The sequence below is a fragment of the Marmota monax genome, unplaced genomic scaffold, assembly GCF_021218885.2.
Source record: "Marmota monax isolate L192 unplaced genomic scaffold, Marmota_monax_Labrador192_F-V1.1 WCK01_AAM20220418_F8-fsc00047, whole genome shotgun sequence".
Classification (NCBI taxonomy): domain Eukaryota; kingdom Metazoa; phylum Chordata; class Mammalia; order Rodentia; family Sciuridae; genus Marmota; species Marmota monax.
Window position 1 is genome coordinate 13,563,670 of NW_026692072.1, and position 12,808 is coordinate 13,576,477.

The following is a 12,808-nucleotide window of genomic DNA, read 5'->3' on the forward strand; positions in this document are numbered from 1 at the left end:
CCCAATAATAAAGAATGCTCATAACAGCTAAGTGCTCTTAAGCATTTAGTATTAAGAACTTTACAAGGATTATGTATTTGATTCTGAAAATATCTCTATCATCCCTCTTTAACTCAAACTTATAGAAGTGTGATTAAAAAAAAACATACCATCTATGGCAAAACTAAGTTTGGACCTCTGAATCTCTGCTCTTAACCGTGACAGAAGACTATTACCCATTCCACAAAAATGTGCTTTCAAAAATTATCTTCACAAAGCAAAACTTTGAAAACAAGGCTCCCAGAGTGAAGGACCAATTAGGATTATTATGTATGAGTCAAAATAATGCATCTTTAATACATGGTAAATTTGCACTTTGGAGGAAAAGGCATAAAGAATCAGACCAGAGAAGACAAAAATTAGGATGAACAAGAAGAGAAGATGAAAAATAAATATTCATAATCTCTCCGTGTTTTCAGAATACTTCATTTTAATTTTTTGTAGTTGTAGATGAACAGAATGTCTTTATTTTCTTTGTTTCATTTTTATGTGGTGCTAAGGACAGAACCCAGTTCCTCATGCATGCTAGGCAAGGCTTCAGCCACTGAGCTACAGCCCCAGCCCAGAATACTTCATTTTTACTGTGAAATTACAAAAGCAGTGAATATGCATTGCATGATTTATGAAAAATTGAGAGTTCATAATTCTCATATTTTCTACAATGAAAGATACTTTCCAGGAACTCTTTAGGAAGATGATTCATTAATAGGATAAGGGTGCAAGCATAATTTATACCAGTATTGCTCAAAGTATGTATGTAGATTACCCATTTAAAAACTTCTAGATAATTTATTTAAAATGCATATATACCTGTCCACTAGTGGTCCTGCTATATTTCTAGAGCTATATCCTGGAAATATGCACTTTGACAAGAATATTAACTAACTTCGACAGTGTACAAAAGCTTGATTACCAAACAGGCAGTAAATGAACCTGAATGGGATATTTTCATAATGAAAAACGATGTATTGCCTAAGCCTTTACTCATAGGAGTTACATACCAACAATATCACCTTCGACATATTCATCACTTAGCTCACAACCTTAAATATTTTAGGCTTTTCTCTTCAATAATTGAAGAATAAATGATCTTACATTTTGTGATTGTTTCTTCACTGAAATTAACTTTTGACCCAGAGTTTCTTCATAGCATTTTTCACCTCTGCATTCCTGAGGGTGTAGATTAAAGGGTTGAGCATAGGAGTTATCATGGTATAAAATACAGCCACAGCTTTATCAATGGAGAAGGTGGTCACTGGGCGCAGATACACAAATATGCAGGGTACAAAGAATAAGATAACCACGGTGATGTGAGAGACACAGGTGGAGAGGGCTTTACGCCTTCCCTCCAAGCTGTGAGACTTCAGAGTGTATAGGATGACTGCATAAGAGACTATCAAGAGCGAATTCCGGCTCCCGGAACTGAGCCCGCGGGGGCTGCTTCTTGGAGCCTACACTTATAGGAGCTTACACCGAGCACGGAGCGGCCGAGTTCCGGCTCCCGGAACTTCCCTGGACCGGGGCTAGGAGCCCGCGGAAACTGTGTCTCGGTCCGGGTCCTGCTGAGGGCAGGTCAGGACTCACCCATTGCTTGGGTTGCCTGGCAAGGGGAACGAAATGCTGCCATTCGCATAGGATACCAACATGGCAGAGATCTGATGTCAGCAGAAAGCGGTGGAGGAGAGATCTTCATCAATACCAGCGGTGACATAAGCAGTTGGTCTCCTGGTAAGGGGGGTGAGGCTCAGTCACCCGAGTCTCCTCAATTTGTCCTCGAGCCAGAGGGAAGGAGCCGGGCCGCCGCCAGCCCCCGGAGCAGGCCCAGCGGCTCGCCAGCGTGGTGACCGCGTGACCCCAATTGGAGAGGGGGCGGAGCGGAGCCGCCACCCACACCCGCCAGGTGGGCAGACCCACGACCCAGTAGTACATGGGCGTGGTAGGAGGGGCAGGGCAGAGCCGCCCTTCGCGCTTGCAAGGTAAACAGACCTGTGACAGCCTGGCGGGTCAGGCCCAGTGGCCTGCCAGTGTGGTACACACGTCACCCCAACTCGAGTAGGGGCAGAGCAGATCCTTATCCCACGCCCGGATCAGGCCCTGCCGGTGTGGTGGTCACGTGACCCCAATTGGAGTGGGGGTGGAGCGGAACCGCCACCCGTGCCCGCAGGGTGAGCAGACCAGTGATCAACCTGCAGATCAGGCCCAGGGGTCCGCAGGCGTGGTAGGAGGGGCAGGGCAGATCCGCCGCCTGCGCCTTCAAGGTAGGCAGACCTACAACAGACCGGCGGATCAGGCCCAGGAGCCTGCCGGCGGGGTACAAACACCACCCTAATTGGAGTAGTGACAGAGCAGAGTCGCCTCCCTTGCCAGGAACAGACCCAGCATCCTGCAGGCGGGGTAGTCACGACACCCCAATTGGAGTAGGGGCAAAGCAGAGCCTCCACTCGTGCCCGAAAGGTGGGCAGATCTGCGACCGACCAGCAGGACAGGCCCAGTGGCCTGCTGGTACGACAGACACGTCACCCCAATTGGAGTAGGGGCAGAACAGAGCCGCCACCAGCTCCCAGAACAGGCCCAGTGACCTGCCGGCGTGGTAGCCACGACACCCCAATTGGAATAAGGAGAGAGCAGAGCCGCCGCCCGCACCTGCAGGAAAGATACGCAAGCAGTATGAAAAGACAAGGAAAGAAAGGACCACAAGCAATGCAGGTCAACGCAACTTTAGAAGAGGTAACAGCTGCAGCAGATGGAATGTCAGATAAAGAATTCAGGATATACATGCTTCAGATGATCTGGAGTATCAAGGAAGACATTAAACAGCAAAATCAGACAATGAAAGATCACTTCGACAACGAATTACGCAAACAAATCCAGGAAGCAAAGGATCAACTATACAGGGAGATAGAGGTTATAAAAAACAAGCAAGCAGAAATCCTAGAAATGCAGGAAGCAATAAACCAACTTAAAAACTCAATGGAGAATACTACCAACAGAGTAGAACACTTAGAAGATAGAACATCAGACAATGAAGACAAAGTATTTCAACTGGAAAAGAACATAGACAGCTCAGCAAGACTGTTAAGAAACCATGAGCAGAACATCCAAGAAATATGGGATAACATTAAGAGACCAAACTTAAGAGTCATTGGGATACAGGAAGGTACAGAGCTCCAAACCAAAGGAATGAACAGTCTATTCAATGAAATAATACAAGAAAACTTCCCAGACTTGAAGAATGAGACAGAATCCCAAATCCTAGAAGCCTACAGGACGCCGAATGTGCAAAATCATAAGAGATCCACACCTAGACACATTATAATGAAGATGCCCAACATACAGAATAAGGAGAGAATTTTAAAAGCTACAAGAGAAAGGAAGCAGATTACATTTAGGGGCAAGCCAATCAGGATAACAGCTGATCTTTCAACACAGACTCTGAAAGCTAGAAGATCCTGGAATAACATATTTCAAACACTGAAAGATAATGGGTTCCAACCAAGAATTGTGTATCCAGCGAAATTAAGCTTCAGGATGGAGAATGAAATTAAAACCTTCCACGATAAACAAAAGTTTAAAGAATTCGCAGCTAGAAAACCATCTCTTCAAAACATCCTAGCCAAAGCATTACAGGAAGAGGAAATGGAAAATAACAATGAAAACCAACAGTGGGAGGTAGGACAGTAAAGGGGGGGGGGAAACAATCAAAGAGGAAAACAAACAATGTTTAGTAACAGAAATAAACAAATATGGCTGGAAGAACAACCCATATCTCAATAATAACCCTAAATGTTAATGGCTTAAACTCACCAATTAAGAGACACAGGCTAGTAGAATGGATCACAAAACAAGACCCAACAATATGCTGCCTACAGGAGACGCATTTGATAGGAAAAGACATACATAGGCTGAAGGTGAAAGGTTGGGAAAAATCATATCACTCATATGGACTTCGGAAACAAGCAGGCGTGTCCATACTCATATCAAATAAAATAGATTTCAAGCCAAAGTTAATCAAAAGAGATAAAGAGGGACACTACATACTGCTTAAGGGAACCATACACCAACAAGACATAACAATCATAAATATTTATGCCCCAAACAATGGTGCAGCTATGTTTGTCAAACAAACTCTTCTCAAGTTCAAGAGTCTAATAGACCACCACACCATAATCATGGGAGACTTCAACACACCTCTCTCGCCACTGGACAGATCTTCCAAACAAAAGTTGAATAAGGAAACTATAGAACTCAATAACACTATTAATAACCTAGACCTAATTGACATATATAGAGTATACCACCCAACATCAAGCAGTTACACTTTTTTCTCAGCAGCACATGGATCCTTCTCAAAAATAGATCATATATTATGTCACAGGGCAACTCTTAGACAATATAAAGGAGTAGAGATATTACCATGCATCTTATCTGATCATAATGGAATGAAACTGAAAATCAACGATAAAAGAAGGAAGGAAAAAGCATACATCAATTGGAGAATGAACAATAGGTTACTGAATGATCAATGGGTTATAGAAGACATCAAGGAGGAAATTAAAAAATTCTTAGAGATAAAAGAAAACACAGACACAACATATCGGAATCTATGGGACACATTGAAAGCAGTTCTAAGAGGAAAATTCATTGCTTGGAGTTCATTCCTTAAAAAAAGAAAAAACCAACAAATAAATGATCTCATACTTCATCTCAAAATCCTTGAAAAAGAAGAGCAAAACAACAGCAAAAGAAGTAGAAGGCAAGAAATAATTAAAATCAGAGCTGAAATTAATGAAATCTAAACAAAAGAAACAATTGAAAAAATTGACAAAACTAAAAGTTGGTTCTTTGAAAAAATAAACAAAATCGACAGACCCTTAGCGATGCTAGTGAAGAGAAGAAGAGAGAGAACTCAAATTACTAGCATACGGGATGAAAAAGGCAATATCACAACAGACACTTCAGAAATACAGAAGATAATCAAAAACTATTTTGAATCCTTATACTCCAATAAATTAGAAGATAGTGAAGGCATAGATAAATTTCTTAAGTCATATGATCTGCCCAGATTGAGTCAGGAGGATATAGAAAACCTAAACAGACCAATATCAATTGAGGAGATAGAAGAAACCATCAAAAGACTACCAACTAAGAAAAGCCCAGGTCCCGATGGGTATACAGCAGAATTTTACAAAACCTTTAAAGAAGAACTAATACCAATACTTTTCAAGCTACTTCAGGAAATAGAAAAGGAGGGAGAACTTCCAAATTCATTCTATGAGGCCAACATCACCCTGATACCTAAACCAGACAAAGACACTTCAAAGAAAGAAAACTACAGACCAATATCTCTAATGAACCTAGATGCAAAAATCCTCAATAAAATTCTGGCGAATCGGATACAAAAACATATAAAAAAAATTGTACACCATGATCAAGTAGGATTCATCCCTGGGATGCAAGGCTGGTTCAATATACGGAAATCAGTAAATGTTATTCACCACATCAATAGACTTAAAAATAAGAACCATATGATCATCTCGATAGATGCGGAAAAAGCATTTGACAAAGTACAGCATCCCTTTATGTTCAAAACTCTAGAAAAACTAGGGATAACTGGAACATACCTCAATATTGTAAAAGCAATCTATGCTAAGCCTCAGGCTAGCATTATTCTGAATGGAGAAAAACTGAAGGCATTCCCTCTAAAATCTGGAACAAGACAGGGATGCCCTCTCTCTCCACTTCTCTTCAACATAGTTCTCGAAACACTGGCCAGAGCAATTAGACAGACGAAAGAAATTAAAGGCATAAAAATAGGAAAAGAAGAAATTAAATTATCACTATTTGCAGATGATATGATTCTATATCTAGCAGACCCAAAAGGCTCTACAAAGAAACTATTAGAGCTAATAAATGAATTCAGCAAAGTGGCAGGATTTAAAATCAACACGCATAAATCAAAGGCATTCCTGTATATCAGCGACAAATCCTCTGAAATGGAAATGAGGACAACCACTCCATTCAAAATATCTTCAAAAAAAATAAAATACTTGGGAATCAACCTAACAAAAGAGGTGAAAGACTTATACAATGAAAACTACAGAACCCTAAAGAGAGAAATAGAAGAAGATCTTAGAAGATGGAAAAATATACCCTGTTCATGGATAGGCAGAACTAACATCATCAAAATGGCGATATTACCAAAAGTTCTCTATAGGTTTAATGCAATGCCAATCAAAATCCCAATGGCATTTCTTGTAGAAATAGAGAAAGCAATCATGAAATTCATATGGAAAAATAAAAGACCCAGAATAGCAAAAACAATGCTAAGCAAGAAGTGTGAATCAGGCGGTATAGCGATACCAGACTTCAAACTATACTACAGAGCAATAGTAACAAAAACAGCATGGTACTGGTACCAAAACAGGGGTGTGGACCAATGGTACAGAATAGAGGACACAGAAACCAATCCACAAAACTACAACTATCTTATATTTGATAAAGGGGCTAAAAGCATGCAATGGAGGAAGGATAGCATCTTCAACAAATGGTGCTGGGAAAACTGGAAATCCATATGCAACAAAATGAAACTGAATCCCTTTCTCTCGCCATGCACAAAAGTGAATTCAAAATGGATCAAGGAGCTTGATATCAAATCAGAGACGCGCCGTCTGATAGAAGAAAAAGTTGGCTACGATCTACAGTCGGTGGGGTCGGGCTCCAAATTCCTCAATAGGACACCCATAGCACAAAAGTTAATAACTAGAATCAACAAATGGGACTTACTCAAACTAAGAAGTTTTTTCTCAGCAAAAGAAACAATAAGAGAGGTAAATAGGGAGCCTACATCCTGGGAACAAATCTTTACTCCTCACACTTCAGATAGAGCCCTAATATCCAGAGTATACAAAGAACTCAAAAAATTAGACAATAAGAGAACAAACAACCCAATCAACAAATGGGCCAAGGACCTGAACAGACACTTCACAGAGGAGGACATACAGTCAATCAACAAGTACATGAAAAAATGCTCACCATCTCTAGCTGTCAGAGAAATGCAAATCAAAACCACCCTAAGATACCATCTCACTCCAGTAAGATTGGCAGCCATTAGGAAGTCAAACAACAACAAGTGCTGGCGAGGATGTGGGGAAAAGGGTACACTTGTACATTGCTGGTGGGACTGCAGATTGGTGCAGCCAATTTGGAAAGCAGTATGGAGATTTCTTGGAAAGCTGGGAATGGAGCCACCATTTGACCCAGCTATTCCCCTTCTTGGTCTATTCCCTAAAGACCTAAAAAGAGCATGCTACAGGGACACTGCTACATCGATGTTCATAGCAGCACAGTTCACAATAGCAAGACTGTGGAACCAACCTAGATGCCCTTCAATAGACGAATGGATAAAAAAAATGTGGCATTTATACACAATGGAGTATTACTCTGCATTAAAAAATGACAAAATCATAGAATTTACAGGGAAATGGATGGCATTAGAGCAGATTATGCTAAGTGAAGCTAGCCAATCCCTAAAAAACAAATGCCAAATGTCTTCTTTGATATAAGGAAAGTAACTAAGAACAGAGTAGGGACGAAGAACAGGAGAAGAAGATTAACATTTAACAGGGATGAGAGGTGGGAGGGAAAGGGAGAGAGAAGGTAAATTGCACGGTAATGGAAGGAGACCCTCAGGGTTATACAGTGGAGGGGGTAGAGAGAGAGGAGGGGAGGGGAGGGGAGAGGTGGGGAGGGGGGAGGGTGGATGATGGGAAAGGCAGCGGAGCACAACAGACACTAGTATGGCAATTTGTAAATCAATGGATGTGAATCTGCAATCTGTGTATGGGGTGAAGGTGGGAGTTCATAACCCACTAGAATCAAAGTGTGGAATATGATATGTCAAGAAATTTGTAACGTTTTGAACAACCCACAATAAAAAATTAAAAAAAAAATAAATAAAAAAAAATAAAAGCAAAAAAAAAAAAAAAAAAAAAAGAGACTATCAAGAGGAGAAAGTTCAATAGACAGATGAACCCACTGTTGGCAGCAACAAAGAGTCCAAGGGTGTGGGTGTCCATGCAGACAAGTTTCAACAAAGGATTCAAGTCACACATAAAGTGGTCTATGATATTGGGGCCACAGAAAGGTAGCCAGACAGTGAAGAGGATCTGAACGGTTGCATGGACAAAGCCTCCAGCCCAGGCCACTGCCACCAGGAGGTTACACACTTGGTGGTTCATGACGATCCTGTAGCGCAGGGGTTTACAGATGGCCACGTAGCGGTGGTAGGCCATCACTGTGAGAAGAATAATTTCAGCAGCCCCGAAAAGATGCTCAGCAAAGACTTGAGCCATGCATCCATGAAAAGATATGGTTTTGTTCACAGAAAGAGAGTCAGCTAGCATTTTAGGAGTCATAGAGGAAGAACAGCAGCCATCGAGAAGGGATAAGTAAGACAGGAAGAAGTACATGGGGGATCTGAGGGCTCTGCTGGTGCTGATGGTAACCATGATGAGCAGGTTTCCTGCCAGGGTGGCCAAGTAGACAGTTAAAAAGACAACAAATGAGAATTTCTGAAGCTCCGTGTTTGGGGTCAAACCCAAAAGGATGAACTCCGTCACATTATTCATCTTCACCAAGAATTCAGTTTATGTTGCAGGTAACTATCCTGAAAAAAAAGAGTCATACTCCTTCTTAATAAAAAGACTTTTACTTTGTGAATAAATAAGTCCTATTTACATAGTCTATTACATAGGAAAAACGAGCACAAAACCATGTTAACTGTTCTTCATATTGTACAAATGACAAGGTAGTTGTATTCATTTTCTTCTCTATACTTTCCTGATGGGTTTTCTATCTTCTATAGTAAAACCAAAATGTGTAGTTTTTAAAATAAGAAAAGAAAAATACTATGCACCATGTTTCAAGAGCCAATGTAAGATGTGGACAGAAACTAGCACACATGTGTTTTACCAGAGTAGGTGGATATACCAGAAGAAAATGGATAGACTGGGGCTGGGGATGTGGCTCAAGTGGTAGTGCGCTCGCCTGGCATGTGTGCAGCCCAGGTTCAATCCTCAGCACCACATACAAACAAAGATGTTGTGTCCACCGAAAAAACTAAAAAATAAATATTAAAAAAATTCTCTCTCTCTCTCTCTTTCTCTCTCTCTCTCTCTCTCTAAAAAGAAAACGGTTAGACTAAATTTAAGTCCCACAAAAACTGAGGGACACACGGAGATCCTTCGTGAGTTATTCTTTTTCCTACTTTGTCATCTAGAAACTTTTCAGTTTTTTCAGAACTTCAAAGTGTGCGGCTGTGTCTGAGCAATCCCAGGCATTGTGGTAAATGTCCATTGCACTATGGTCTCCTGCTCCTCTACCTGTGTTCAACACTATGAGTCCTTGAAAGCAAAAGTCCTCCTTCACTACACTTAAGCTCATTTTTTTTTTTTTAGTTTAAAATGACTAAAATGTAAACATTTGTAAAACATTTACTGAGAGAAGGAGAAGAAGAAAAGAGGCAAAGGGGAGTTAAAATGGAAGAGGTAAAATAAGAGGAAGAAGACAGAAAAACACTAAAGTCAAAGAAAGAGAAATACGCTGACAATCCAATAGTTTGGAGTCCTGAATCTAACCATTACTGACAACACAATATTTACTTTACAGCTCTGTGCTTCATGTTTTTATCTGTTAACATAGAGATAAATGTACTTGCATTTAGGATTGCTATAAAGATTAAAAGCTCTTTCAGCCTAGTGCTGTTGTTGGATGATTTACTGTTCTCATGCAAGTATCCCTAAATAAAACTAAAAATTGTCACTGAACATTTTCAAAAGGCAAAGGATCTGAAAACATAGCTGACAGAGTGAGAGAAACAAGAGAGACAAGGACAAATGTCAAAAATAAAAGTCATCAGAATAAAAAGAGAAATAAGGAAAAGTATCCTTAACATAGAAATTTAATTATTGCTCTTTTTGTTTTCTCATTTTGTAGGACTTAGTGTTCATTCATTTCATTAATTTATTTTCTAAAGCCACATGCAAAAAAAAAAAAAAGAAGATGTAATATTTCCCAATTGGACTCTTATGACTGAATGTGGAGATTTTCAGAAAATATTAAACCTAGATCACTATTTAGATACATGCTTAGTAGATTAATCTTTGTTTCTATGGTGCTGCCAATATTGGAAGTTATAAGACATTTAAAGACAATGCAAGAAAGGCTATGTAGAAATATATAACATAAAAAAGGAAGGAGTGGAGAGAATAGAGGAAGGATAATAAGAGAGAGAAAGGAGAAGAAACAGAAATAGGAACAAGGAAAGGAGGAAAGAGAATAAGGTATAAGAGGAGAAAGATGGACATAAAGTCATGTAGGAAGATACTTTTTTAAAAGATATGTTATGAAATTTCAAAGAAGTGTCCACTTGAAATCCAAAATTCGGGGGCTGGGGTTGTGGCTCAGTGGAAGAGCACTTGCCTAGCATGTGTGAGGCACTGGGTTGGATCCTCAGCACCACATATAAATAAATAAATAAAACAAAGGTATTGTGTCCATCTAAAACTAAAAAAAAAATAAATAGATCTAAAATTTTTTCAAACTCACTTGCTAATTGTGGCGTTTAGGTTAGCATCAGAAAAAAAATATTGGTGTATAAATGTCATAGTTTGTTCTTGTACAATAGATGAAAACTAGTAAGAAAAAGGGGTCCATTTTTTCACAACTCTATTTTGAGAGTTAGAACTACTAACTTTTCAGACCCCAAAACACTTAAAATAGGCTGTATTAGAATTTGCCTCATTGAGAAATGTGTGCAGAATAGTGTTCACGTTAATTTGCTGTAAAAATAAATACATAGATAGATAAATAGATAGATGAATAAAACCAGCATTTCAGAAAAGAAAAACCTGAAGGAAAATAGAAAAGAAAATCTCTGTTCTCCTACTTACCAATGCTCCTCGCCACCCTGCACATCTGGAGCTTCTCAATCCAGCCTCAACTAGTCCAGATAATAAACTATGCCAGACACCAGACTTCACTGACTCTATGCTTACGTGGAATCTGGATTTTGAAGGGAGAGGCATGGTTTCACCAGGTCTGGTCCAATCCCTTTTCTATGCGACTCACAGAAATAAGAGTTTTCATAATTTTTATATAGAACTTGATCTGACTGACAGCCTTGATTTTTTTTTGCCCTAAGAACAAGGTAGACATTTCCAAAGCTGGGAAAGCAAATCCAATGATCAAACATCAGGAACTAATTAAAAGTCCCCTGGATAAAAATCTCCTGAAACTGGTTCTTACAAGTGTTTTTTAGAGCGTTGTTGCCTGGTGCAGAGTCACGTATCTTAGTGTTTCAGACTCAGGTTTCCTTCTCCAAAATCCATTCTCTCCAGATTGCTTGGTAGAGGCAGCGCTTTTGAGACTAGTTCTTCCCAGGAATCTTCACTTTCCTGACTTCTGAAGTCCTTCAATTCTCACAGTACAGGTACATGAGGTTTATACAAGTGGGCAACTCCCCCAACGCTATTTCCCCAGATAAGAGCAATTTTTAGGAACCTTTACCAAAAGCTCAATGACTTATCCCATCCTCCTACTGTCTCTTTGCTAGTGAGTGACTTTTTTTTTTGTGAACAACTTTTTTGATAAAAGTTTGCATTCATCTGGGGGACTGGAATAACCATAGGGCTGCAGTCAAAACCTGAGTGATTTCTCTCTCTCTCTTTTTAACAAATGTTCTTTAAGCATTAATATGTATCAGCACAGTGTCATCCTGTAACAATGATGATAACTAACTATTCAATATAATTTACCAAGCCCTTTATTAAACACATTGCATATGGTACCCTTTATGATAGGTACTATCATTCCTGTCACAGATGAGGAGACTAAGGCAGTTTGAGTTTAATTTATCAGATATTAAAAGTGTATTAGGGGCAGAACTAATATTTAAAACAAAAAAGTCTGCCATCAAAGTCCAGATAGTGCCTCTGGACTCAGGATGCAAAAATTCAATTATTAAAAAAACAAAAAGTAGTTGGGCTGGAGATGGGTTGTAGTGGCAGAGTGCTTGCCTACAGAGCATGAGGTCCTAGGTTCACTAGCACTGCAATAAATAAATAAATAAATACACAAAAATAAAATAGTGGTAAGCTCTATAAGAAAAGACATGGTGCTATATGTCTATTCAACGGGCCAAGGCTTACAATGGGTGGAAGTGAGAGTGTTCAAGGAAGATCTTCCTAAGGAAACGATTATCAAGTTAAAGCCTAAAGATCTTCTTCAAGGTCTGGGTGAGAAAAGTAAGGGTGGTTCTTGGGAAGATGGATAAGTTTGAGATTGAGCTGGACAACACTACTTGGTGAACAGTGCAAAAAAAGTACCTGTGTGAACACTCCAACATTTGTAGTCTACCCTGTTGCAAATTCAATCCAATCATCTGCACTTTTCCAAAAGTATGTCCAAGTGCACTATAGGATTTCATGGTCACTCTCAATTAACAAGAAATTACTCAAACAGAAAGCAAAAATGCTCCAGGCAATTGAAAACCCCAGTTGTATCAAATTCACCAACATCCAACCAAAGATAACACAGTAGAAAGCACACAGATGTTGAAACACACTGAGCAGTTTCTCATAAGCTCAACCAGAAATATGGTGTTTTTCAACCAAGAAATAAGGAAATAAAACTAGGCTCAAAAGACAAATGCTGCATGGTTTCCCTTATATGGGAAAATTAAAAATGTTAAACTCATAGAAGTGTAGGATAG

At 39.5% G+C, this 12,808-nt stretch overlaps 1 protein-coding gene across 1 annotated transcript; it reads right to left on the bottom strand.

Moving 5' to 3' along the window:
- Window positions 1–1,160: 1,160 nt before the first annotated feature.
- Window positions 1,161–8,669, bottom strand: LOC124100093 (olfactory receptor 4C12-like). Its single transcript, XM_046455402.1, has 2 exons — window positions 8,050–8,669; window positions 1,161–1,446 (listed from the first exon to the last, which is right to left on the bottom strand). The coding sequence occupies exons 1-2, from the start codon at window positions 8,664–8,666 to the stop codon at window positions 1,161–1,163; spliced, it is 903 nt and encodes a 300-aa protein (XP_046311358.1). The 5' UTR covers window positions 8,667–8,669.
- Between the last annotated feature and the right edge of the window lie 4,139 nt (window positions 8,670–12,808).